Consider the following 27,993-nt stretch of genomic DNA (forward strand, 5'->3'; position numbering starts at 1 on the left):
GTCTGCGCGGTTTACGTAGTTTCCGGTAGTCAACGGTAGTCTTGTTGGTGTAGTTTTTGTCTTCACAGGTAGTCTGTGTAGTTTGGGTAGTTTCCGGCAGTCTAGGCATTTCGGACAGTTTTGTGTGTTTCGGCAGTTCTGTGGCAGTTTGGATAGAAAACTACTAAGCGCCGCGCTTAGTATAGATCTTGTACTTAAATTAATACGAGTATATTAGGAAGCGTAATACAGTGTTTTTGAAATTTTAAAAATACCCTAGTATTTCCACAATTGTGTTTGTCCCAATTAAAGAAATTGTCCCCGCGTTGAAATATGGCCGACCAAATGTCCCGCGACGAGATTTTATGCGACGAGTTGGTCGGTCACGGGCATAATAGAAAAGCTTACTTTCGGAATGTCTTTTAAAGGTCATTCCGAAAGCTACGATGAACGCCTGCGTTTGTTTGCGGGTAACTGCATAATTACATGTCAAGCGTGATTTGACAGTTTTCCAGTTTTTCTTGAGTTTGTGCTTCAAGTTGTTTTTCTTGTTCTTGGTGCGTGTATTCGGATTTGATTTCGGTCTGCAGTTATTTTATTTTGCAGTTGAACCCTAGTACTTCTAATTGTTCTCGTATTTTTATGTTTTGCAGACTAACAATTGTTACGCCAGCTAGCGTATTTGGTTCCGTGTTGAGTTTCTAAGCGCCACGCATATAACATTTTGCAGTTATAATATTACATGAATCTGTTTGGCATCATTTTTGTTCCTATAACTGAATGGCTGGGATGAAAAAATTCGTTTTGTGACCATATTCGTTGGCTTATGCTCTACATACTACGTAATAAACCACGCACCGCGCCAATTATTATCAATAACTGTAATATATTATGGCAATACTTGTAGTACTTCCCTGCCATAGGAGAACTACTGTACGAGTAAATACAAAATCAAGCATACTTACAAACTAGCCGGAAAGCAAGTAATTATAATTATAATTGTAATTCATCTGATCATACTTGTTGAGCGAAGCTCGCCTTGTACATATTGAGAAATAAAGTGCTAGTAATTATAATACAGTACACCGGTACTCAACCGATAAAAACACAAAAATCTACTCACAAAAATGAGGTACTTTATAGCGGTATATGTATGTCTTATTACAACAAAAATATTAAAGGAAAAATTTTTAATTTTTGGGACAAATAAACAGTGGTTTATGGGTGGTTATGATCCGTACATTTCACGTACCAGTGAACGTCTAAATAAATGTACCGATATTACTAAAACACGAAGTGGCGTTTTCTTGTCTGCTTCGCTGTCAGCGAAAACATTCCGTCGCGGACTCGCTGTGCAAATTACGTATTATTCGTGTACTATAAATTTGTAATTAACGGTATAGTTAGGGACCATACACAAACTACGTACAGAACGAATTTTCGGGAGCGTAGTTTATAGATAGTCCCTTACAGTATCTTCCTTTGTGTAACTTGATGCTTGTGCTGTGCCAAACCACCCCCCTAACATGTGCGAATCAGAATCGTGTAACATTTTGGTTACAGACTTTCCATAGACCGGACGAAAACAAGCCGTAAACTAAATAGTGTACAAAGACTAGTCTTTGTAATTATTCTAGTTTAACCGACTGCCAACTGGTGTCAGTTCGCTCCTGAAAATTCATATATTTCCTATTGATGGGGTTTGTCGTTTGATTTAGGTGCCGCTTGGAGCTGCATTCAATATGGCAGCTTCAATATACAGTAACAATAGCTTCAATATAGGCTACACTTGCACGTCGATTTGGCTTAGTCGTGACAACGGCATTGGCCGCATTAATATTGGTTTTGTCGTAAACAATCATTAATCATAACGTCTTAGCGCTCCGGTCACCGCTCACACGATTAGAGCAGGGTCGCTTTCTAGCAGTAAAAAACATTAATGGCTTACTACCCACGATAATTGTCGCCCATTGACGCAGGCTAATGCCATCGTAAAATACTGCAGCCGGCAAGTATTTAAACCACTGGATGTCCTGGCTGCTTCGCTACCACTCACCGTCAGTTACTGCTTTCCATGCACAGCACAGGCAAAAAGAACTTTCGAAAAAGTCATCGCTTTGATTTTTCCTCAAGTTTTTTTGTGCAGTTTTTATTCTTTTCACGGCATTTTTATTTCTGACTGTATCTTTTTATTTGGCAATAGCCAATAGCTCATCCATAAAAACAGAAGCCTGCACGGTGGACACTAATTAAAATTCGATTATGGGAAATTTTTTTGATTTTTTCGAAGCTTAATCTGACTTAATCGGGATGTCGATAGCCATCGCTGGTGCCAGAGCGGCTGTGTGGAGGAAACTGCCTTGCATGCGCACCCAAACGATTGAACCAGCTCTAGAAAATGTTGCCTCGTCGTATGCGATGCATCAGCATTTTCTTCAGAGCCGGTTGGCTATACAACTGTTTTTCCACATACCAAAATATTTTATTATCAAAATTAATGTTATTATTGGCGCGGTGGAAATAAGATAACCCGTGCATGTACGCGCCGTTGTATGAAGATTCACGCAATACGCGGCCAGGAAAGCCAACAACATTTAGTCCAGGATTTTACTGCCGGCGAGGACAGCCTGTCAGGTTCTTCTTTATGTCTTATTCAATATTCAACGATTTCAAGCGATATTAGATCTAATTTTGGTCATCGGCAGGATGAAAACTTTTCTTGCCGCTATTGCAGCTTTCTTTCGCTGGGTGCTTTTGCTTAAACAATAAAATTTGACAGATTTCCGAAAATCTGTATTAAAATGCTCGCAGTTTGTCGATAATCTAAACCGCTGTTAACAGCAATCATGCAGCCACTATCACCGGATTATAATTTGATTTCCGGTTTTCAGTGGGTTCCTGCAACTGTGACTGACGGTATATAATGTGTAAAGACCTCAATAAAGTAAACAGACAATAAATCGGCAGATACGCGGGACTTCAGATCATCCATTTATTAAAGTATTTCGTGTAAAAAGTTTTATGGTTTATCAAATCGCGCGCAGGTGTCATGTACTCAAAAATACTGTGAGGAGAGAAGCGGCCCGTGTACAGCGACAAAGTCTTTCAAGGATTTTCAACACTTTGCACCGTGGTGCAGTGGTACTGCCTACGCGGATCTGACGACGTAGCCGAGGTTCGATTCCCCCATCGGCGCCTTTTCAGCCGTTTCTCGGTTTCCCTCGGATTGCGCCCTGCTTAGAAAGGTATTTCGGCGTCCGCAAAAACAAACGTTTTAGTAAATACGGATTTGGTGCCATACGTTCCCTTAATCAAGCTAGTTATTCTTTGGCCTCGGATTGTCTTCTGAGGAGAACTGCGTATCCTTTTGGACTCGTGCAGTTGACTGAGTACGCGCGAGTTATTCTGTGCAATACTGTAACCGGAACTCGGCGAACGATGGCAGTCTAATGCTAGATCCAACTGTGATCCAGATACGGCGACCTAAACGGAATAGATCCCGTGGAGCGAGCAATGCGATATGTATTGCGAGCTATGCGGAAACACAAGACGTCGCATCGCTAATTGCTAACTTTTAATAATATTGAAAGTTCCGACAACAGAAAAATCAATAATCGATCGGCGCAGCTCGATCGCAAATCGTAGAGCCAATTCTACACCGTGCAGCGCGTGCTATGCCGCGCCCACTAACAAAACACAAGCCAATCAGAGCGAGACACCACACAGACCGTAATCCATGGCGTAGCGCCTAGCGCCACAGGCGGGAACGCTAGTGAGCCCTCGTCTCACATGCCTCTGGGGGGATGCCGAGCTCCGTTGAGGCTGGACACACTCCCGAATCCACGAAAAGACGGCGGTCGCCGATGTCTGTGCGTGCTCAAAAACATCAAATTCTCTTATTCCATTTTATCACATCAATTCCAAATGCACAATGTGAAATAAAGAGATCTGTATCAAAATACTATTCCATATCAATTCGAATACAAAAACAGATCAACAGTTAAAAGATCAACAAAACTATTAATCAAATGTAGACTAGGATCCTCCATTTCTGACTCGTAAAGGTCACAGGTCCTGTCCACCGTTTTCCCGCGCTTTGGCCCATTCCGCTCTGTTGAGCAATTCCGCGCATCCATAGCGCGACTTCATCACAATCCGCTTTGAGAATCGGGTGCGTATCAAGTACGACTTTAGAAATACTGCTTCACTCTTTGGAATAAGGTGCGTATCAATTGCACGACTTAAAAATGAGATCCAATAAAGGTCATGGAGGGACGTCATGTAGACAAGCGTAGTGCGCTTCCTCCCTGGTAAAGGTCATCCTTTGTTGAGATGATCCGTTGTGATGTGCGACTTATTTTGGGTTAATGGTCCCAAAAAGGTCATACGACTTTAATTCCGATACAGTGACTCTATTGGGCAATTTATGATCCCAAAGGTCATCCAACTTCTTTTCAAACTTCCATTAAAGGTCATGGAGGAACTAAGCCAATTTTCTGCGGCTTCCAAGAACTTCTTTGCTTGCCTCCCTGGTAAAGATTTCGATTTGACCTTTCCATCGCACATCCAACTTTAATATGCCTCGAGCGGCCAGAGTGCCGGCAAAGTTTACCGTAACATCTCTGATGGGGCCGGCTAATTACCGCATTGAATTTACCCCATGACGCTTCCACATTCAATCTTTTACTCTTGTTCGCCGCTTGTGGCCCGTCTTCGTCTCGAGAGATCCGGCTTAATTTCCGTAGTTTCTCTCGTTAAGTTCTGACACTGAATCGCTTGGAGAGATGGCCGGCATAATTTACCGTAGCAACTCTAATGAGGCCGGCTAACTGCCGCATTATGTTTACCCCATTAACATTCCACCTGTTGTCTTTCTCTTTTTCGCCGCTTGTGGCCCACTTTCGTATTCAAGAGATCCGGCTTAATTACCGTAGTTTCCCTTGTGAATTTATAACACTGAATCGCTTAGAGGAGGGCCGGCTAACTGCCGTAGCTACTCCCTTGGGGCCGGCTTTAGAGACCGAATCAATTTCAACCCCAATCGATGCTCCACATGATTTCTTTATCCTTTCTGATTCTGTGCTATAAACGCTGCAAACAACAATACACAAATACAATTAATGCTAATATGTCACATGTCACGCCCTGTATACAACACCATTTTTCATCTTTGTGACGTACCGACAAATGCCGTAGACGTCTTTTTAATAGTGTGATCCTAACGATCAACACTATTCCATTTCATTTGAATCGCCCTCGCCATCTTTCGGCGGGCGCTTCTTAGAACTTTCCGGTTGATTGCGGTCAGACGTTCGGTCGACCGGTTCCGTTGAATCGACTTCCATGACCTTTGCCGGGTCAACTTCCCGCTGGCCACGACCTTTCCCTTGGCGACTTCGCTTAACCGCCTCAACTCGATGGCGTGCGTCATTTTCGACTAACCGCAGTCTTCGGTTATTAGGGTCATCTGCCAATCGGCGTTGTACATCGGCAAGATTATCCCGAAGCTGCTGGTTTCGTAGGCCACGTCGTCCGATCTGAGCGCGTTCTGGGCGTCGGTCAGCTTTGTTTACTAAAAATTCCGTTATGTAGACGTCAACTCCGTCCACTGGTTCAACGTAGTCGCTTCCCATAGTATCTTTGATCTTATTAATCCTCTCTTCAACTTGGGAGGCATGTCGTTGTGTAAGATTGCCCTTTTCCATCCGTGTCTAGCACTTTTTCAGTGCCTTTCTAGCTGTGTGAGCTATTCCGACATGTTCCATGGGTTCCCCCAACTTCGCCACATGAGGTCGGAAGAACGGTGGGATGTCGTCCTTCATAGTATTAGACACCAACTGATTCTGTGTCTTATAATGTGCCAGTCTCGCAGCAAAGACCTTTTGCCCCATCTTTTTTGCGGCATAGTCTTTAGGATCCACTTGTAATCCTATCGATGCTCTTGCTGCAAGCAACTTGAAAGCTGGATTTACATATCGTAAAACGAACTGAGCCACATATTCCTGTTGTTCAGGATAATCTGTGTAGTAGAATTGGGTCATTCCAACCGGGTCAGTCGTATCCAGCGGCACATCCAACAAACTCAAGTCCAGTAGGCTATGTAACCCATTCCTTCGGACAGGGAGATAACAATCTCTTACAGAGTCGCGGGGAATGTATAATCGGTGGAAATGTCCTTCTTCCACTCCCCTTTTAATTTCTCTAGCATAGCCCGAATCGAATAAAAATTGGCGTAGCTGATTCAGTATGGTATGAATCTTATTAGCTTCCACCGAATCGCCTTCAATCCCCATGTATCGACAAATTTCCGCCTTTTGTTCATCGGTGTCGCTCATATTATATTGCATTTCGATTGTGTCAGGGTGTCGATTATCGAATCGGGAAGTCGTTCGTCGGTCAGTTCCGCGACGGTCGTCCGGTTCACGTTGACCTTCTTGTTCACGTCGTCCGCTCTGCGGCGGTTCATTACCCGTCGATGTGGACGGCTGGGGGTCACTGTCAAGGACCACGTTTCTTCGGTGTATCACGTTATCTCGGGACGCTTCTGCGACTGAACCGGGCCCTTCCATCGTGTCATCTTCCTGTACCACAGACGCTTCTGCGACTGAACCGGGCCCTTCCATCGTGTCGTCTTCTTGTTGTACCGCACTCACGATGGGATCCACTACATGGACTGTCGATTCCATCCTCTGGTATTTGGCGGTTGTATCTTCCCGTTCTGCGCTCGATGACCTTTTGCTTGCGCCAGACTCGAAGCCCCCATAGTACTTGGCTCTCTCCTGCCATCTCTTATCCTGTGGGTCCGGTGTTCGATTTCGCGTACGTTCGCGTCTCTTGTCCCATGACCTTTCGGGTGTTGACATTCTGACGTTACGGTTACAGAACGCAACTCCCAACGGCACCTGATGACCTTTCTTTTCAGGTTCTGTACGGTCTGACTCCGTACGCCGTTGTTCTTCGCGTCCGTCGTCGCGTTTAAATCCTCTTGATCGCCGTGCCGGACATTTCATTTTGACGGGATTTACGCAGATCCTCCATACGTTTTTCAATTTCCTTCTTGATATATGGTGCTGGAGCGAAACCCTTCTGCAGTCTCAACTTTTCCCGCAACAGCGCGTCGAATAAGTCCTGTTGCATAGCGGCCGGATCACTTGTCAAAGTATCGATTTGAATGATGAGGGACTGGCGCGTAAGCTGCGCTTCTTCTTCGTTGAGGCTGGCTGTAGGTACAGCTGAACTCGACGTGCTGGACAGTGCCTCTCGTGCGGCCTGTTCGCTTGCCCTTTTATTGTCCGCATTAATCTTCGCACGGAGTTCATCCTCCAGTCGTTGACGCTGCATCTGCTCCTGTTCCCTGTTGAACTGCTGACGGTATCCGTCCGTCAAGGGATCGTGTGGTGGTTCCATTGTTATATCCCAGACAGGTTCTCCATCCTTCATGGATTGTCTGTATCGATCTTCGATCAACATTCTGTCTGGCAACCCCACATTCTGATAATGTGTTTTGGTAATTAAAATCCGGAATATGTCCGTGTTGCCTCGAATGGCTTCTCTCGTCACAATCCACATGGCATTCTCAAGTTTTGCCGCGCACGCCCAACATGGGTATTTGCCATCTCTTATGGTGTTAGTGCGCTTACAGTCCGGACACTTCGGATTATGGCCCGTAGATCTGTCAATATCTGTTGCCGTTCCTGAGCTTTTAGGAGTGGCTTGACCTTTTTGTGCCATTTTCTCCGTTTGAAATCTGCAATTAGAAAACAATCCATCATAGTAACCTTTCCACGTTAATCTTTTCCATTCCTATTCATTATCAAGGCTTTCTATCATTTTTACGCCTATTCCGTTACTGAGCTGAGACTTTCCTAGCTCCTGCTGCCCTTTCTATCACTGTAACGTGGTGACCTTTCTCACGTTATCAGCACTTTCTGACTACTGTGACCTTTTCTATTAGTCTTATTCAAGTTGACCTTTTCGCTCTCTCGTTTCTGTAACACTTTTCTCTTTCGTTTTGAACTATTTTATGCTTTTTCTGTAATATGCAGGGTTCATTACTCGCTGCATATTACACTGTCCCATTCATTCGGACTCCTTCGCCGGCGGACGTAGCGGCTTAAAGTCAACTCGGCCATCTTTGTTAATATGAATAGCTTCGTCCGCGATCAAGGCTTCAACAGCGTTCTTGATCCATTCTTTATCCTTCTCGATGTTCAATTCTCCCAATTCGTAGTGGACGGCCATGAAGTTCGAAAGGTGATTCCATAACGCTCCATTGTTACCGCCGATGGCGTCCAAAGCCACATCTGTGATGGCTATCTTCCAGGCCTCTAGCACCATTTTCAGCCTGGGCGTACGATCCTGGCCCTGTTTCGGAAGGTAGTAAATAACCTTGTTATATTTACATCCCAGTCTTCCTTCCTTATATGCTCTTTTCAAGACTCGCTCGGTCATGCTAAGTGATGATCTTCCATTCGAGTTTTCAGCGACTTGTCTTTTCAGATCCGCACCAAGCATCTCGCCTTCGCTAATGTTCTGAAGTGCAGCTCGGACTTCGCTCCATGTCCGGTTAGTCACGTCCAACGGTGCGCCTAGCGTGTAGTCTGTCGGCTCTTTTATTTTTGTACCGCTAGTCTTCTGGGGGAATGATGCCGAGTCCGTTGGGTCAGTTGTCTCCGTTTCATCAATCGTCAATTTTGCCAACGAGCCTGATGATGACTGAGCAGATTTCGGTTCATCGGTTTTCTCTTTCTGTGGCAAAGTCTCGTGACCTCCCATTTCACCTTCCGACTTCGATCGCTCTTTCTCAAAAACCTCCTTCAATGGTGCGAACAATGATTTCTGAAACACCTGTCGCGCGGAGGCCGCTTCTGCTTCTGCCGCTGCCTTGTCCATCGGGAGCATGACCTTTTCTTTCTCCCGTTTTTCTGAAGTCCCATGACCTTTCGGTTGAGTTTTTTCCGTCACAGTTCCAGATGTTTCTTGACCTTTAGGCTTTTCTGTCGTCGGTTCCAAAGGCGTTGGGACAGAGGTGTTATCGTCACTCTCTTCGGATTCCGCGTCCATCGGTCCTTTCTTTTTCGTCGCTTTCGGTGCTTGTGCTTTAGTCCGAGCGGCTTCTTCTTCAGCTGTTAGCTGTGCGATCCGATTCAATATGGGAGTTGTCGGGTCTCCACTCGATGGCACCTTTTCCATCTCCTGACTGTCGGACATGTTACAATGGACTTGTTTTTCCGGCGGTATCAGGCCTACTCTCGTGTATCGGATCGGATATCCTTTATGTGCGTTCGTTGTGGAAAGGATGTTCTGTTTTATCATCCTCGGCAACACGCGTTCAGTGGCCGTGTCGATTTCCTTTATCATTCCTTTTCCGTCATTCCAAACAGCATTGATGTATTGGCTGATCCGGTGGCTCGTTGACCCCAACGGGCTTGTCATTCCCGCGATTGGCCCTTTCTACTCGCATTGAGGTATCTTCATTTGGAGTCGTCAGCGCCTTATCCGAACTTGACGGTCTGAATAATTTAGCCTTATACGCGAAGTTCGGATGTTTCTGGAGAAGTTTTCCCGCATTCCGAGCGTATTCTAATACCACATCGAACTTCTGTTTGGTGAAACTACGGTGCATTTCTTTTCTCAAATATTTCTTTAGCCCCGTTCTGAATTTCGATGTTACTGATGTCGTTCGTATTCGTGTAAAATTCTTCTCAGCTCCGTCAAATGCGTCGATGATTTCGTCAATCGTGGTCAAATTATCGCTGTCTGGATCTTCAAATTCTGCTTCATCTCCTGAATAATTAAGTTCACTGTCACCGTCCGGTTCGATATAATTGGCCATTGCCAATGCGTCGATTTTCATGGCCTCTTTCCCTTTCTTTTTCGGCTTTGCGGGTTCGCTCTTTGCTTTTTTCCCTTTTTCCAGAACCTTCGCTAGGCTTCTTGGCTCCGTGGTTCTTGATCGAGTCGTTTTCAGGTCCGCATGTGACCTTATGCTAACCGTCGAAGTACTTGGTAGGCTCGCTTCCGATGCTTCTGATTCTCGAGATGTCTCCCGTTTCGCTTTCTCACGCGTTCCTTTCTCCCTGCGCCCTTTCGTAGTGGATGCCGAGATGACGACTGGAACAATCTGTTTCACAGCTATGACCTTTCCCTTGGGTGTTGACGACTCAGGCTCGGTGACCTTTAACTTTGATGTAGCCGATTTGATAATAAATTTCTTTAAAGTTGTAGGTGTCGGTGACCTTTCTTCAACTTCGGCGACTGATTCATCCAGTATTTCAACATCGTGAGACGGCGGTTTATCTTTCTTCCGTCTCTCCTCCTTCTTTTTCCCGGTGCTCGTGCTCTCGCTTTCGTCACCGCCCTTTTTCTTCTTATATTCTTCTTCCTTTCGTTTCTTTAGGAAGTCACCTTTCTTAGCCTTTTCCCGATTCATTGCTTCTTCCAGTTTAGCCGCTTTCCTCGGTTTAACGACCACTTTTGGAGGCTGATTATCTTCCTCGGCCATCTCGTCATCTTCATCGGCCGATTCTTCTGCTGAATCGTCGTTAGCTTCCTCCTCTTCCGAATCGTCCTGTTTCGATGGTCGCCTGGTACTCCCCGTTCCTGCCACTTCGGCTACGGAGGCCTCTGCCATCTCTCCGGCTCCACTTTCTTGTGCCGGGTGTTGGGCCTGAATTTCCAAATGTGGTGTTTCTTTAGTCTGTCCCTGTGTAACGATCTCCCACAAAGGGTTTTTCTTCGCGTCGTAGAACACCGTTTTATACGCTCCGTTTTCCATTCTTCTTGTGAGTCGGAAATGGGCTTCATCTATCTCCGCTCGATGTCGCATCATGCTGATCAGTGTGTTCGCTTGAACTAAAGGATCTTGACGTTCACTTACTGGTATCAAGTTCCACAGCTGTTCGAGTGCCGCCCTGATTGGCGTGTTGGGCGCTCTCTTCTGACACGTCCCAAGGGGCGTATGGGATCGGATCTCCTGTTATCGGGTCGACAATTACTGCGGTTATGCAATCCGTTGTTCCATCGCCAAAGTGGAGTGTCAGCGTCACTTTCCTGCACGTTCCATCAGTATATTTTAGGGTCGACTCGTAATCGTCCAATGTTCGTTTATTCGGATCTGGGTCTGCTGTCGGTTTTGGCTGAATTCTTTCTTTCGTCAGCAACCTTCCGTCCGCTGTATATGTGTATGCCAAATGGTCATCATTCGTGCCCACTTTAATGCGGATACATGCGTTCTCTTCATTCGCTATTTTCGACATCACGTGTTTCATCATCTGAATCAAGACTCTCGGGTTATGACGTTCTTTCGGGGGAATGAATTGTAACGCCTCAGTGACTTCTGTCTTTGACCTTTCCCCAATCTCAGTTTTGACTGACTTATCTGCCAGAGGGTTGTATGAGTCGATCTCTTTATTCGTCCCTTTATCGACTATCCGAGCCGTGACCTTTCGTTCGTTATGGTCCGTTCCAGTATATTTGACTGTGAAAGTCCTGCACTTCGGAAATCGAATTTGGGTATCTCCCGTGTCCGACGGTGTGGGTGGCGCACTCTTTCTACCCACTGGGATCGGTGCTTTACTCGTCGTGACCTTTTTCGTCCGCTGCTCTTTCTTGTCACTTTCTTTTGGACTGGTCGTCGGTGACCTTACTCTTTTCCCACTTTTTACGGTCCCGCTAGACGGCTCTGTAACCGAACCGGTACGTCCGCGTACTGATCCTGCGATTGAGCTGGCCCTTGACCTTTCCGCTCGTTCGGTTACTTCTGCATCGATTTTTCTCTTTGTTTCCAGGAGAGCACTGTCTGACATCTCCTCTACTGGTGCTTCAACTAATGCCCGTGATGGCCCCGCCACGCTGCTTGTCAAAGGTCTCCTTTCTTTAGGAATTGTCTTAAGGAATATCTGTATCTTCTCAATCATCGGCGGCCATTTTCTGTTGGTTAAAGCCGGATGGTACTGTTTCATCGAGGCGATTCTGATCGCTAACTCTTTACGTTTAACTTCGATGATTTTAGTTTTTTCCTTCATCGCGATGTGGGCTGCTTCAATGATTGCATCCAGACTGAGTAATCTTCCATAGAATGCATGTTCATCCTCGACTCGCATGTGGATTCTATAAAGATCCCGACACATTCGGTTGAAATCCTGGATGGCCTCTGTATCAGCCGCTGTCAATCTGTCTCCGTTGCCCACTATCACGTTCAGTCGCGCATCATCTTCTTTCATGTCTAGCGGAAGTTTCGGTGAATAATCATGCACGGTTGGTTCACCCGGGGGCGTTGCCCGTAGACCATCTGGTCCGACCTGCTCCAAATTTGGGCCCAGCGACGGCAGTACGCCTCGCGGTCGTGGTGAATCAAACCGATTTCCTCCTCGCCTCCCTCCTTTTTGTGGCGAGTTCCTGTGAAGTCGTTGCGCTCCCAGTTGCTGCGGTGTTCTCATACGAGGCGTTCCGATGTCTGACAATGATAGGCCTCCTGATTCTGGGAAAGGCGGCAATATCGGAGATGACCCTTGTGACTGGGTCGCTATCATTCCGCCAAATTCTCCATGTCCCATAAATCTACTCGATGTAGCCTGTTGCGGTGGCGGCATCAACACTCTTGCCGGTCCCATCATCACTTGCGGTGGTCCCATCGGTGGGGTATACGATCCCGGATGCGGTTGATAAGGGGCGCTCGTTATTTGTCCCGAATACTGGGTTCCGGCAGGTGAGCCGTGGTGCACCCAGTTAACCGTATCTTGGTAGTTCGTCGGCTGTCCTGGATCGTGATACACATAATACCCCGGGCCACCATAGTAACCTCCTTGGCCTAGTTCGTTCTGTGCCGTTCCGGCTGACGACGTCGACCCTTCACCATATGAAGTGTCATACCCGTATTCACCTTCCATTCTTTTTGGGGTCGATGTCTTTAACGGATTTCCGATGCTTTCCGAATCAGAATTATCTGAGTTTTGCCGTTCCAATCTGTCCATTAACTGAGCTTACCTTCTGTAACAATGAAACAATACTGGTTAGCTTTTTAACGGTGATGACCTTTCCTTTACACCTTCCCAACTCCTATTTTTATTGTAATTAATCCCATTAATCATGTTTATGTGGGTTATTATTTTTCGCGTCCTTTAGTTATCCGATCGAAAAGTTCTTTATCGGCTGCATCCTCGGGTTCGCCTTTCTGGGTCAGTAGTTCCATAGGAGTTAGTTTCTTTTTTCTTCTGTTTGACCTTTCTCTCATTGATTGCTTTCGCTACGTCACGGCCCAACTGTTCAGCTTTTGATTTGACCGCCTCTATTTCCTCCTTTCTCTTTCTTATGAGGTCATTCTCATTGCCGGTAGCAGTGCGTGGTTTGAAAAAATTCGGATCGCGCTCTGATGTCTCGGCTCCTGTCTGCTGTTTCAAAAGGTCATCGACGTCCCCGGTAGCAGTGCGTGGTTCAAAAGAGTCATTTGCAGTACGCTCTGCTACTTTAGAACCTGATTCGGTCTCTTTTTCCAGTGACCTTTCTGCCAAATTTCCAGCTTCTGCGTTCAACTTAATTGTAACTGCTGTTTCGAAATCCTTATCTTCTTTCCTTTTTCTTCCTCTTTTCTTTGTTGGTTTATCTCCGTTTTCATTCTCGTTCATCCGAGCTTCATCCGTTTCGGGTAGCGGAGGTGGTTCGATAAAGGTCTCTTTTTGGGGCTTATGCTCTGCGTCTTCATCCGGCAATGGCGGGTGCCATAACTTCAAGCGATCGATCGAGACCACCTTCAAGTCCGCTTCTTTCTTTGGGTTCTGCTCAATGACCTCCGCTTCGTTTGCTAGCGAAAAGCTAAGGATCTTCCATACTTTGTCATATTTTGATTTAAAGTCCGATTGGTTCTCTTTCTTTCCTTGTTTCGTATCCTTTGGAAGTCGTATCAACACAAGGTCACCCACCTTGAAATTCGGTTCTGACTTCCTCTTATTATATATCTCTGCATTCTTTTCGTAAGCATCTTTAATATTGCATTTCGCCACCTCTTCGGCAAAGGTCAAATTCTTTTTCATAGTTTCTACTCATTCATCTGGGGTCCCGTAGTCATCTGGCACATTCGTTTGTGTGACGACGTCCTCTGGCATGGTCATTTCTCTGCCGTGTAGCATATAGTATGCCGAATATCCGGTTGTGGCGTGTACGACTCTGTTCATCGCCGATATGACGTATGGGAGGTACTTGTTGAACTTCCTCTCATTTCCCGCTTTCAGATATTGCGCCAAGCCATCTGCAATCGTCTGCATTTGTCTTTCAACTTGGCCTTGACCTTCTGGATTATACGCCGTTCCAAATGTGTGTTTGATCTTAAACACATTGGTGACCTTTGTCAACACTTCGGCCGTAAAGTGCCGTCCACGATCCGTATGTAGGATGTGCGGTGCTCCGTTTACCAATATCACATGCTTTACGAACACCTTTGCAAACTCTTTGGCCGTTGCCGTCTTCATTTGTACCGCGATCACATATTTCGTCAGTTGATCGATGAACACCGCTATGTACTTATATCCCCGTTTCTTCGTTGGTAACAACGGTCCTTTCAGATCCGCGTAGACTCGGAAGAACGGATGTCCCACCTTTATCTCTTGCAATTTACCGAGTGGGCATTTCCTCGGTGTCTTACGAAACTGGCATCCTTGACAGGCGAGTATATAATTTTTAACGTCTGTACTCATTCTGTCCCAGTAATATCGAAGTCGGATTGCTGTCAATGTCTTTTCGAATCCCAAATGTCCTGCCGCTTTCTCGTCGTGTGTAATGCGTGGATTATCGCTCTTAGCATCGACAACAGTACCACATATGACCTTTCAAGTTTGCCATTTTTATCCTTTACTCGGTACAGTATGCCATTCCATAACTGATAGTGCACTTCAAATTGCGATCTCGTTTCCGCATCTGGTAAGTGTTCCAACTCATCTATTATCATTGCCAGATGGGGATCTTTGAACTGTTTATTCCGCAACTGCAAGTTCGAATCATCTTCATCTTCCTCATCGCCTTGTAGGTTAACGATACGAACTGTTGCCGTACTTAGTTCGTTGCAATCCTTGATGACATTACACCGCGGTAACGGCTTATATCTCTTTTTCATCTGTTTCGGGAATCTCAGCAGCTTTATCGGACACTCGTTCAGCGCCTGTGCCACTTTGTCTGTTTCCCAAAGGTCATCTCTATTCTCCACCGCTTCGTTAAGTCCGGTGACCTTTCCAGCTTGAGTTTCAGAATCCATTCCAAGTCCGGTGACCTTTAAGTCACTAACGGTGGGCAACCAGCTTTCTACGCGGTTCACGTTTACTTCTGGCTCAGCCGACTCATTCGCCGTAGCTGAGGTGACTTTTAAACGTTTTTCCCTCTGTTCTACCATCTGCAGGAACAACTGTCCAATTTCAATTGCTGGTTCTTTCGTGTCGAATTCTTTTTTATAATCTTCGAAGTTCGGAATCTCGTCGAATTCTTCCTCTTGACACGTTGGCCCTTCGATCGGCGCTCTTGATAAGGCGTTCGCATTGTCACAGTACTTTGCTGGTTTATATTCAATTTTAAACTGGTGACCCTGCAGTGCCATCGCCCATCTTGTCAGACGCGGGTTCATTCCCACTTTATTCGTCTCTGACCTTAGTAAGTTGGTCAGCGCCTGGTGATCCGTTCTTACGGTGAATTCCGCATAGTCGATAAACGGCTTGAACTTTCTGACAGCAAAGACCACTGCCAGACATTCCCATTTCGTTACACCGTAATTTCTTTCTGCTCCGTGTAAGACGCGGCTGGCGTATGCGATCGGGTGACCTTCTTGTGATAGGACAGCTCCGATTCCTTCTTTACTCGCGTCACATTCAATGACAGTCGGCTTTGCCGGATCAAATTTCGCTAATACTGGGCCTTCGCATAGCAGTTGTTTCAGACTGTTGAATTCATCCTCGTGTACCTTTGTCCAGTCTTTCTTTACTTGTTTATCCTGTCTCAACAGCTCGTACAAATGACACGTTTTCTGAGCATATCCCATAATGAACTTGCGATAATAATTCGCCAGTCCAAGGAATGACCTTAACTGCCTTTCTGTTTGAGGTCGTTTAAATTCTGAGATTGCGGTGACCTTTTCAGGATCCATTCGAATTCCATCTTCACTGAGTATATGACCCAGAAATACCATTTGTCTCATTCCAAATTCACATTTCGTCGGTTTTATTGTAAATCCCGCTTCGGCTAGGCTCATCAATACATTTCTCAAATTCTGCATGAAGATCGCCCAAGTTTTTCCGGCGAAAATTACATCATCGATGTATCCGAAGACGCAACCCTTTCTTTTCGCCTTCGACAGTACCTTGTCCATACACAACTGGAATGTTGCTGGTCCGTTGCAGACCCCGAATGGCATTCTTTTAAACCGGTACATTCCGTCTTGCGTGACAAAGGTCGTCTTGTTGATTGACGCTGGATCCATTGGGATCTGCCAGAATCCACTTTGCAGGTCCATTTTTCCGTAGTATTTATTGCCTGCACACGCATCAAGCAACTCGTCCGGATTCGGTAGCGGATAGTTGTTCTTTCTCGTTAACTTATTCAACATGATGTAGTTGACACAAAATCTGGTTCCCATTGTTCCGTCGCCGTTTTTCTTAACTGCCAACACGAGTGGAAAGCTCCACTCGGCGTCCGACGGCTCAATTACGTCTTGTGCCAACATCTCTTCGATGTGCTTCGTTATGAACTCACGGCCTGTCCAACTCGTTCTGGCCGGGTTACATCTAACTGGTTTCGCATCTCCCGTATCAATTACGTGAGTGACCCCTTTCACATCTCCATACGGTTTCTTTGATGTCGGTAAGACCTTCCAGAATTCCCAGAACGCGTTATACACATCGTTCTTTTGTTCTTCCGTTAGGTCGGGTCCTAATTTCAGATTTCCAATTATCTTTGTCAATTCAGCTTTCGTCGTATCGTCCACCTCTGGGTCTTCGAGTACGTTCTTTACTGTCCCAGCATTGACCTTTACGTTTTCCATGTGTTCATAAGGTTCCACATAGCCGAGAAGCTGATTTTTCTTCACGATTTGGTATTTACTACTATGATGCGCGATGACGATTTCAAAATATTTCCCTCTGTGGTCCGTCACTCCTGCCAACGGTTGCACATCAGTTTCAACTTGTGGGACCCGTGTGAACATTAACTTGTTTTGAGCCGGTGCATATTTTCCCATCTTGACCTTTACCCGTGTGCAGTTTGATGGTTTCAATTTGATTCGTTGGTCACTATAAACTTTAATGACATCTTTCGACAGTCTGGCTTTTTCTATTTTCAATCTTCTGACTTTTATCTCTTTTTCTTTTTCTTCGTCCACTTCGTCATCTTCATCCAAGTCCAGTAAATCCTCTTGTTCCGAAAGGTCACTTACACCTGAATCTTCTGAGGTCGTTGTGTTATCGCTTGAACTCGTCCACTCTGAGTCCGAGTTACTGCTCTCATATTCTTGTGCAGTAGCTTGACCTTTACCAGTCTTTTTGATTGGGCGCTCATCAACTCCTTCGTCTTCTGATGAAAGGTCACTTTCGTTTTCTCGCGAATCGCTAAGCTTTTTCGCTTTCGAATTTTTGAGCAGAGGTTTGTCCGTTTCCTTTGCCTTTCGCCCATTTCGTGTAGCGATTCTCGGGTGGCTCCTTGCTACCCGGATCGGAGTTTGACCTTTCTTCTTCCGATTTTGACTTTTCCAGCCCATCAATTTCTTCGAGGTTCAACAACGACCGTTTTGTTCCTTCAATTGGTCGCTGTTCTTCATTTTGATCGGCTGACCTTTCGTCAGCTTTTGCCTCTGTTACTGGGTTTTGCTGTTCATTGGATATCCTTTCCACCTCCTCTTTAAATTTTTTTCCACATTTCTCCTCTATCTGTTAACATCTTTGCAATGTTAAAAGCTGACGTGTGTGATTCTTCTGTTTCATTCGATCCTCCTTCAACTATCTTTTTAGCTGGCTCTTCCTTCTCTGCTTCTTTTTGGACCGCTTCGTAACCTTTGGGTCGTTTGGGACCAACAAAAACGCAATTCGCCATCAGCTCTTCGGTGACCCAGTCGTCACTCGGAATCGTTTCGTACATGCACCATGTATCATCGCCTCGTTCTGGGTATTCCACTCCATCTGGGTCTGGTGCAAAGGTCACCTTTTTCTTTTCCATCAACCCCGGTAACTTTTTTTTCCGGGTTACTTGTAGTTCTCGAATTTCCTTTACATCAAATGTAGGAATCTCCGCTTCAAATTTTGTCCAGTATTTTTCGAATATGTCCCAGTCATTTTCTTTCAGTGCTTTGCAGAACACCACCACTGACTCGTATACCGGTGTGCCGAGTCCTGTTGGGAATATAACTGTTTTCCCTTGGCCTTTGTACATGTGATTGACGCGGAAGTCCCAAAAGAGTTCTATTCTCGCTTCTTCCCATAGCTGTACTTCTTCATTCATTTCATCTATCTCTCTTTCAAGTTTCCGCTCAGTTGATACCGGGTCAAGAGGATCTTGGATTCCGTTATCCGCACGTTGCTGCCAATGGTTCAACCATTTTCCTCTCCCCGTAATGAAGTTTTTTACACATGACAACCAAGTCCGATATCTGTTCCAATGGTACCGTTCGATGTGTGGTTTCCACATTCCATTTGTCCGCATGATACTTTTCAGTTTCTTTTGGACTTGACCTTTAAGGTCTGCTAATGCAGCGTTACATCTCGGCCATTCTGAAAGGTCATCTTGGGAGGCGTTTTGGCGACATTCAGTGCATTCCCATTGTGGTTGCACTCTACACGGGTCCTCGTAGTAACCGTGTCCGCAACTCCCAATTCGTTCTTCTGGAGTTAATATCCTGCGACTCGTTTGCGGGCTGGCAACCTCCTTCTCCTGTGTCGTGGCATCTTGCTCGCATTCAATTTGGGTTACACTCGCTTCGTCGGGGGATATTTCAATAATCTCTGTTTCTTTGTTTAGTTGGTGACCTCTCAAATGTTCAATCGCTTTGTTGCGGATTTCGCTCGCGAACATCTGCTCTTCTTCAGCTATTCGTTTCAATACCCGTAACCTTTCACTCTTTTTATCCTACTGGGATTAGCGTTTTATTTGTCGTTTGGGCATTTCCCGTCCGTTTTGCAAGTTCGGTGACCTTTCCGACTTTGGCAACTGGTTTCGGATTATCTTCTTTTTCTTCTTCGCCTTCATTATCCATCAGTACAAATTTTTTTCCCGGAAATCAAATCCCAGTAACACCTGTACGTCATCACATTTCGGTCGGACGTAGAAGGAATGTTCGCTAGTCTTTTTTCTTAAGGTTACTGGTGCTACACAATAATGTGTCACCAGGAATCCTGACGTTCCGCTAATTCTGTTAATCTTTACCAATCTGTCAGGTGGCAATGGGAGCATATGAAGTCCATTTTTCTCGCAAAACGGTTTACTGATCAGCGACGTCTCGGCGCCAGTTTCCAGCATTGCGGTGACCTTTATGTCTCCCACTTTCACTTCATGTGTATACGCTTCAATTCTTTTGGGCAATTTTCCGTTTTGAATCTTCAATGTGTGAATCTCACATTTTACAGGGATTAGCGATACTGGTCCCGGATCCATATCGGGAAGCACTTGCCCTTTCGCTGGAGTGCTATGACCTTTCAGTATCTCACTCAACTTGTCAATCCTGTGTGGCACGTCAGTTCGGACATCGTAGAATTTCTGCGGCTTTTTCTTATCTGCCTGCTTCTCTGTAGCCATTTTACCACTGGTGACCTTTTCAACATTCTGCACTTGCTCATTTGCTTTTGTGCCGGTCGTATGACCCTTAGGCACTTCATTTATCGTCTGATGGATCAGTTCCTCTATACGCTTTTCATTTCGTTTATTTCGCAGCTTCTCAATGACTTCACTTGTTATTTGGTCGGCTCGCTTCAGTTCATCTGCTTCGCTGTCTGGTGACCTTTCATATGTAACCATATCATGTCCCTTTTCGGTCATCCATTCAATCACCTTTGCAGATACTTCATTGTTCGTTTTCGTCGGGTCGATTTGCGAAGACATCTCGTCTGTTCGGGCCGGTGACTTGTCATTGGCATCCTGTTGCAGTGCTTGTGATAAGTCCCGTGACCTTTCAACTGCACTGCTCTGTTGCATTTGCGCCATCTCATTTGACCCTCCTTTCTGTTCATTTTGCGCTAAGTCCTGTGCCCTTTCACTGCGCTTTATAACAAATCCGCCGCTTGACAGCTTTTGTATGGGAACTTTTTCTCCATAATTCGACGGTTTATCTTTCGGTGGTGCATTTCGCGAGTAATTCGCGTCGGCGAATGTCTTCTTATATTCCTCTGTATTGAATGGTGGGACTGGTTTTCGATAACCCTTGAGCTGGTTTAGCGGTAACCAACTCTTCTAATCTTTTCCTTTCATGTTGTGTTCGTAACTCTTGCATGTCCCAGTAATCCTCTTGCGACATTCCCGCTTTCTGCTTTGCTTTTGGCGTCACGGGTATCCACATCCCGTGATTCCCATTTGGTCTGTATTCTACTTTTTGCCATATTTCCTTCCGTTGCAGCGTTACTGCATCCACAAGTGAGTCATCGGAATTCTGTTGTGCCGGTTCGCTATTCTTCTGCTGCGCTGTTCGCAGTGTCAAGTCTGTTTCTTGACCATTTAACACGGCGCTTTCACCGTGACCTTTAGCGTTCGCACTTGCTCCTCGACCTTTCACTTGAACTTTTCCTACGGAAGGTGACTTTTCATCTTTACTATTAGCAGTGATATTCTGCTCCATCCATTTTTGCCTTATTAACTTCTCATCTTCGTCCTCTGAACAATTCCAGAACTTTGGCTTTATCCCTTCGTAACAGTCGCAACGTGACTCATTCACTTTATCGTTTTCTGCCAAGTATTTTCGGAATTTCGCATGTTGCTCATTTTCTTCTTGTGCAGTATCAATCTGCGGCTTATTCTGGTTCAACAGCGCCTGTTGAATTTTCGCGTTCCGTTGTGCGCGTCGTTGCGCTAGCACTTCTTCGCTGCAGTACGGTGACCTTTCATTTTGCTGCACTTTTTGCAGTGTCGCGCTACCGTCACAACAATTTCCACTCGCAGTACCGTTCTGCGGTGACCTTTTATTCACTTGGACGTTTCCACTCGCAGTACCATTCTGCGGTGACCTTTGATTCTGTGACGGTATCCTTATAACCGTTCCAATTTCTTTTTGCGATGACTGCATCCATATAGCCGTTTCTTTTTGCGCTGACGGCATCCATATAGCCGTTGCAGTGGTCACATTCACTGCAGTACCGTTCTGCAGTGGTGACCTTTCCGTTCCCTCTTTATCCGGTGGTTTAGGGTCGGGGCGATCAGTAGGCTCACCGGCGCCTACTGATCTTGCCCGTTTCCCTGAACCGGCGCCCCACCTTGTTGCGCGCCTTGCACGTTTCCTTGTACATTTCCTCCTTGTTGTTGTCCGATATCATTTGCCGGGTTAGGATTCTGTCCGTTGCCATTGTTGTATTGGCCACCACCCTGTTGGTAGTTTCCTTGGCCGCTCCGTTTCCACCGCCTCGGTTGCCGCCACCGTAGTTTCCACGACCGAAGCCTCTGTCCCTTCCTCTGAAGCCGCCGCGGTAGCCGCCTCGATTGCCACCGCCTTGGCCGCCATTTCCGTTTCCGTAGTTACCGTTTCCATCACCTTGTTGATTTTGGAAGTTCGCTTTGACTTGGTACCATTGCGCAATGAGGTCATATCCATTTGCCACCGCTTGGCGCCAGCCGCCCGAATTGCGCAGCCGTTGCCATTCTCTGAAGGCGAACAGGTTCGGGTTCTGGTCCGGCGGCGTGTTCGCGAACTTGCATCCCTGCGTCTGGTGATTACCGTACATACAGTTTTGGCACATCTGTACGCCGTTTGCCACCCATCCGTCGATCATCTGGAACTTGAATTCAGTTCGTGACCCTTGCTGACCTTGCTGATTCTGGAAGTTATTCTGATTTCCATTCCAATTTCCATTTCCATTTCCTTAACCGTTTCCGCCAAAGTTTCCGTTACCCATTCCCTGTTGTGGTAACCCAGTATTCATAGGGGCCACGTTCTGTGGTACCGGTGGAGCCACATTCTGAGGTACCGGTCTCACTTGGGCCGCCGCCTGTATCGCAGCTACCATTGCATACGTACGTAGCTGTCCCGTCTGGCTGTCGATAAAGGTCACTTCTTTGGTGATTTCTTGCACCGGAGCCTCCCTTCGGTATTCAACCGGCTGCTGCACTGGTGCTGCTGCTGCCATTCTCTGTTGCGATACCGATTCGACTTGACCTGTGCGGATAGTGACGTAATCTTGGTTACGTTGACCCTTTGGTGCTTTGTATTTCTCCTCTCCCGTTGCCCAATGTAGGAAGAAGTCCTTAACATCGGTTGGCGTTCTGCACTTTTGTGTACGCAAGGCCTTGTAGAGTTCATTGTCCACTCTACATCCTTCGATCAAGAAACCCACTGCTTGTTTTTCCGTAATGATCCGTTTTGCTTTGAACCGCATCATTGCCTGATAATACTGGTCGAGCGATTCTTTTCCGAGTTCGAATTTTCTTGCGTAGGCCTCACGTAAGCCTAGGACCTCTTCATCTCTGTCACCATATTCATCTTTAAATTTGTCCATCCACTCCGTTACCGAGTACTCAATTCCGTCCTCTGATGCGATATCCTTTTCACCTTCGAACCATGTCTTGGCAGGGCCTTTCACCGCTGGCTATTTCGATCATGATTTGATCGTCGGTGAGCTGGTAGGTTCTCTGAGTTTCTTTTACAAGTCTTGTCCAACCATTCACGGTGTCGCGACTGCCGTCAAAGGTTACAAGTGTCGTTTTCCGAGCCATCGAATTGAGCGCTTTTGTCAATTGCGCCGCTGTCGTTTCTACTCTCGGGTCATCCTCTTCTTCGCTACTTTCATCGTCATTTTGGTTTCGTTTTGCCTTTCCGTAACGGGACTTCCGTGGGCGCTCTTGCCGGCTGGAGGGTCTGTCCCGTCGCCCTTCGTCAATGAGCACATTTGTTTCAATATGTGGGGAAACTGAGAAGGATCGCCGTGACTCGTATGTGGATAACCTCCTGATGGTGGCTCTTTGTCATCTTTGACCTTTTCACCATCCTTTTCGTTTTTGACACTTCCTCTGCCGGTACCAGTTCGCAGCGGCATCTCAAAGTGGAAGCTTTTGCCCGTGCCCGTTTCTTGTGCCTTACTGTAACTGGGCGGGGGTGACTCCACCGTTGCCGTTCGAACTCCATATTGCAGGAGCTGTTCATCCTTGTGTTTGTTCGACATGTTGAGGGCCTTATTCTCGTCTTCGAGGCGTCTAACTTTCAGCTGGAATTTTTCCTTCTCAGTTTTCAAGTTCTGGTTTTCCTCCTTGACCTTCAACATGTGCTGGTGGAGTTGGAACGTTTTCTCCTGGATGACCTTTTCGGTGTCATTCTTCACTTTTTTTATGTGTTCCACCAACTGGGTCACATCTCTTTCCAATTTCGTATATTCCTCAGCTGCTACTTTGAGCTGGTTTTTTGTTTGGGTGACCTCATCCTCTCCCGTCATTACCGTTTGGGTCATATCGATCAACTCGGTATTGAGTTTGATGATTTCTTGTGTCTTCTGGTGGACAGTTTGTTGCCATTCTTTATCTTTCAGTTCGCTGTGACCTTTACGTCCAGCAGGTGTGCCTCGTGTTCCCACCTCATGCCTTGTTCGGCGATTGTCTTGGCGGCTTCCTTTAACTCTTTGATCTCTTCGGTGACCTTTTTGTTATCTTCTTTCAACACCTGGTTCTCTTCCATCACCTGTTTGATTTCGTTGCTCAACCGTGCGCCTCGGTGGCTCACTTTTTTTGTGTTCCACCAACTGGGTCACATCTCTTTCCAATTTCGTATATTCCTCAGCTGCTACTTTGAGCTGGTTTTTTGTTTGGGTGACCTCATCCTCTCCCGTCATTACCGTTTGGGTCATATCGATCAACTCGGTATTGAGTTTGATGATTTCTTGTGTCTTCTGGTGGACAGTTTGTTGCCATTCTTTATCTTTCAGTTCAAGCGCTGTGACCTTTACGTCCAGCAGGTGTGCCTCGTGTTCCCACCTCATGCCTTGTTCGGCGATTGTCTTGGCGGCTTCCTTTAACTCTTTGATCTCTTCGGTGACCTTTTTGTTATCTTCTTTCAACACCTGGTTCTCTTCCATCACCTGTTTGATTTCGTTGCTCAACCGTGCGCCTTCGGTGGCTGTAAGATCTCGCAGGTCTTTAGCCACTTTGGCGGCTTCATCGGCCCTTCTCTGGTGCTCATATGATTCCTTCTGGAGGATCCCGATATTCTCATCACGCAGCTTCAGGTCATTCCTGTATGGCGTACCAAACGGGCCAGAGTTTTCCAGACAAATGCTAATGACAAATGCTTTTCGGTTTTCAAACAAATGCCACTGACAAATGCTTTTCACAACAGACAAATGTTTTTTAAAAAATGTTTACCAGACAAATGCTTGTGACAAATGCCGAAAACTTTCAGACAAATGCCGAAAACTTTCGGACAAATGTTACTGACAAACGTCAGATCAGAAGCCTACCACCGCAAATCTGAGTGCGGACTGCGTGGTTGCGTTCAACGGTTTGACTCGCCATAATGCTGGTAATAGTTTGCCACGATTACTCAGCATTGTGTTCGAGTCAGACGTGTTGAACGCAACCACGGTCTCTCAAATTCTGCATCGACATTAATCGGTAACATTTGTCTGAAAGTTTTCGACTATCCAAACATTGTCTGTAAACTTTCGATTGTTAAATGAAAACATTTGTCAGAAACATTGTCTGTTAAATTGTTTTGAAAAACATTGTCAGTGTATTGATTGAAAACTAAAAAGCATTTGTCGTAAACATTTGTCTGGAAAACTCTGGCCCGTTTGGTACGCCATATTCCTGAGCTTGAAAACTTCGGTGGTGTTTGTCAGTAACCGTTGGGTAACATTGGCGAGTTTGGTCGCATATTCGCCTCTTTTAGCTTCCGCTTCGGTGACCTTTTATTTCAATGCGTCGCATTCATCCTTCAGTTCGGCTAAGTGTCGCGACCTTTCCGCTGATTCTTCCGACATACTCTCGTTAAGGTCACTGACTGCAAGATGACCTTCCATTTCTCTGTCATCGACCATTTTCAAGTATTCTTCCGCGAGTTCTCTTTGACGTTCATATTTAATTTTCCATTCATCCGCCGTGCTCTCCAAGTCGGCCTGTTGTTGTTCCAATTCATATATTCGGGTTTCCAGCGACGACAGTTTTTCCCGGTTTTCTTTTGTTCGTTTCATTGCCTGACTTTCCTTGGCCTAGAGTTCCTTTTCCAGCTCCCTCACACGAATCCTCAGAGTTGTTGTGGGGCTGTTCGGTGATGGCGGTCGAACATTGATGACCTTTCCTGTTTGTGTCCGTTCAATTAGGTGCTCCGGTATATCTTTGAAAGGTGTTATCCCTTCAGCACGGTCAGCCTCCTTCATCGCGGTTTGGAAGGACATATTCATCGTCGCTTCATCATCCGTGAAGTAAGACTCATTCGATTCATCTGAGACCATTGGGAGTTGCCCAAAGGTCATCGCCTGCGGTTTTATCGTTCAGTGAATGGTCATCCGATCCCAGTTCAGCCAGTTCCTCTTCGGTAACCTTTGTGTTTCTCTCTTCCACTTCTTCCACTTGAGCCAGGTTCCATTTTTTTCCTGCTCATTCGTTCCGCTAATGGTAGCATCCAGCTGTAATGCTCCCACTGCTTCCGCTCCTTTTTCTGTGGACTTTTCCTCCCCAGTGACCTTTTTCTGGTTCATCGGTTTGCCTCCCGCCGTAGACGCGGGAGTTTGGTTTCCGTCACCGCTAGAGCTCTCTTCGTTCTGTATAGCTCCGAGCGCCACTTGGTATGTACTGTCACTGCCTTTGCTGTCCTTTCTTGCAAAAGGTCACAGCTGCTCGGGTCTGTCTATCATGTCCGACTGGACGCGCGAGCGACTTGTATTCCTTCTTATAAGGATCAACTGCGCCTTGCTGTGATCCTCGGGAGCTCCTGCCTCCCTGGCTGCTGTGTTATGTCGGTTCCTCGTTGTCTTTGTCCATGTTGATCGGATAACTTGGACGCTCCTGCCAATTGTTCTCACACACACACGTTATTGTATGGTTTAATCAATTGTCCTTAAGGTCACTTTACTTTGTTCGAGTTTCTTCTAAGTCCTTGTTAAAGGTCACTTTTTGATTGAAAAATTCGACTGTTTCGTTTAAAGGTCACTTTTTCGATAGAAAGTTCGAGAGTTTTGCCCTAAAGGTCACTTTTCAGACAAAACTTCGACACCGCTTTTACGGTTCAGAACACGTTTACGGACAAAATCCTACAGCTGCTGATATCGCTGTACTACTAATCAACTCAATTTCAACTTCGTTAAAGGTCACTGTTGGTCACTTTCAGATCTTAAAGGTCACTTAGATAGGTCAATTTGGTCAATTCCAACTTTTCGGTAAAGGTCACTTTTCAGAGTCAAAGGTCACGTTCTGGTCTTAAAGGTCACTTTCCAATTCAACTCAACTCAAAAGGTCACTTCCCGATTCGGTTATCTCATCTCAGATCAAATTTCCCGTTACTGCTCAGTTTCAATGGAAAATCCCCGTTTACCTTGTTTACTACGTTCCTATTGGTCAGCTAGCTCAAATCGTTCAGTTCAAATTTCGGCCAATCACGGCTCAGATAACTGACCAATCACGTTAATCCTTTTAAAATTTATATCTGCCTGACGTCACGGTCAACGGCCAGACATGCGCGCCGTGTGCAAAACTCCGCCTACGTCTATGCTCGGCTCAGTACGGACCAATAGAAATTGCCAATTTTATCAACTAGCCAATCCCGTAATTAATAACGGTTTTTCTACCTGTTCACCGTCCGTTCCGCGGGGAAATGATCCAAATGATCCAGATTCTTCTCCACACTCCGTTCCCGCGTTGCCGCCTCCGTAGCGGTTGTGCCGCACGCTTTTAGTCGACTACTGTGCCGGCTGACTGCCGTAGCAGCAGTAGTGGTGCTCTACTACCAGTTTGGAGGAGTCTGATCTACTTGATCCGTGCACCCCTTTTGGCGCTTCGCCGCTTATGGCCCACGGCTTAGGCTTCGCTGAAGCCTTGCCGAGTATCAGTGACACCAGTGTAGGTCTTCGCTGAAGACTCTACACCGAGGAACACTGACGACTGAACTCTTGTACTCTTGCACAGCTAAGGAAACAGCACGGTTCTTCGCTGAAGATACCGTACCGAAAACCAAAGCTGGAAATCCGATGAGGAACTTGCACCGCTTGTGGTGTTGCGCTTTGCTGTTGGACAGACCTGTGCCTTACTGGTCACGGATATCACGTCAGATGACCGGCCAAATATGCCTGACACAAATTAAATCAAATCAGATCAAATCAACTCAAATCAGAGAACCGCTGTCGGCTCTGCTACCATCTAATGCTAGATCCAACTGTGATCCAGATACGGCGACCTAAACGGAATAGATCCCGTGGAGCGAGCAATGCGATATGTATTGCGAGCTATGCGGAAACACAAGACGTCGCATCGCTAATTGCTAACTTTTAATAATATTGAAAGTTCCGACAACAGAAAAATCAATAATCGATCGGCGCAGCTCGATCGCAAATCGTAGAGCCAATTCTACACCGTGCAGCACGTGCTATGCCACGCCCACTAACAAAACACAAGCCAATCAGAGCGAGACACAACACAGACCGTAATCCATGGCGTAGCGCCTAGCGCCACAGGCGTGAACGCTACTGAGCCCTCGTCTCACAGCAGTGTTCTGGGCACTAATATCCGCCAAACAAAATAATTATAGCCTGGCAGTTATTGCGCAGGCAAGAGCGCTGCCGGTGCACCAGTAAAAGTACTCCTGCACGACCGCTGTGAAAGTCCACAAGGGAATTCCATATCAGTGTGAAAACTCTGCGACAGTGACAACGACACCAA

The 27,993-nt window shown here is 46.1% G+C and overlaps 2 protein-coding genes across 2 annotated transcripts; both read right to left on the reverse strand.

The window, feature by feature from the left end:
• Positions 1 to 3,605: 3,605 nt before the first annotated feature.
• Positions 3,606 to 6,924, reverse strand: LOC129598180 (uncharacterized). Its single transcript, XM_055495957.1, has 2 exons — positions 5,161 to 6,924; positions 3,606 to 5,070 (listed from the first exon to the last, which is right to left on the reverse strand). The coding sequence occupies exon 1, from the start codon at positions 6,840 to 6,842 to the stop codon at positions 5,691 to 5,693; it is 1,152 nt and encodes a 383-aa protein (XP_055351932.1). The 5' UTR covers positions 6,843 to 6,924; the 3' UTR covers positions 3,606 to 5,070; positions 5,161 to 5,690.
• A 1,134-nt stretch (positions 6,925 to 8,058) lies between these two features.
• LOC129598199 (uncharacterized) lies at positions 8,059 to 10,295 on the reverse strand. Its single transcript, XM_055495981.1, has 2 exons — positions 8,684 to 10,295; positions 8,059 to 8,647 (listed from the first exon to the last, which is right to left on the reverse strand). The coding sequence occupies exons 1-2, from the start codon at positions 9,412 to 9,414 to the stop codon at positions 8,059 to 8,061; spliced, it is 1,320 nt and encodes a 439-aa protein (XP_055351956.1). The 5' UTR covers positions 9,415 to 10,295.
• Between the last annotated feature and the right edge of the window lie 17,698 nt (positions 10,296 to 27,993).

Source organism: Paramacrobiotus metropolitanus, unplaced genomic scaffold, assembly GCF_019649055.1.
Source record: "Paramacrobiotus metropolitanus isolate TYO unplaced genomic scaffold, Prichtersi_v1.0 Parri_scaffold0000117, whole genome shotgun sequence".
Lineage (NCBI taxonomy): Eukaryota > Metazoa > Tardigrada > Eutardigrada > Parachela > Macrobiotidae > Paramacrobiotus > Paramacrobiotus metropolitanus.

Bases quoted from the DNA above. Each gene is read 5' to 3' on its own strand.
- LOC129598180 (XM_055495957.1), bottom strand. From the start codon at position 6,842: ATGTCAACACCCGAAAGGTCATGGGACAAGAGACGCGAACGTACGCGA.
- LOC129598199 (XM_055495981.1), bottom strand. From the start codon at position 9,414: ATGACAAGCCCGTTGGGGTCAACGAGCCACCGGATCAGCCAATACATC. The intron at 8,648-8,683 runs CTCGTTGGCAAA...TGAAACGGAGAC, and splicing joins TCTGCTCAGTCATCATCAGG to AACTGACCCAACGGACTCGG.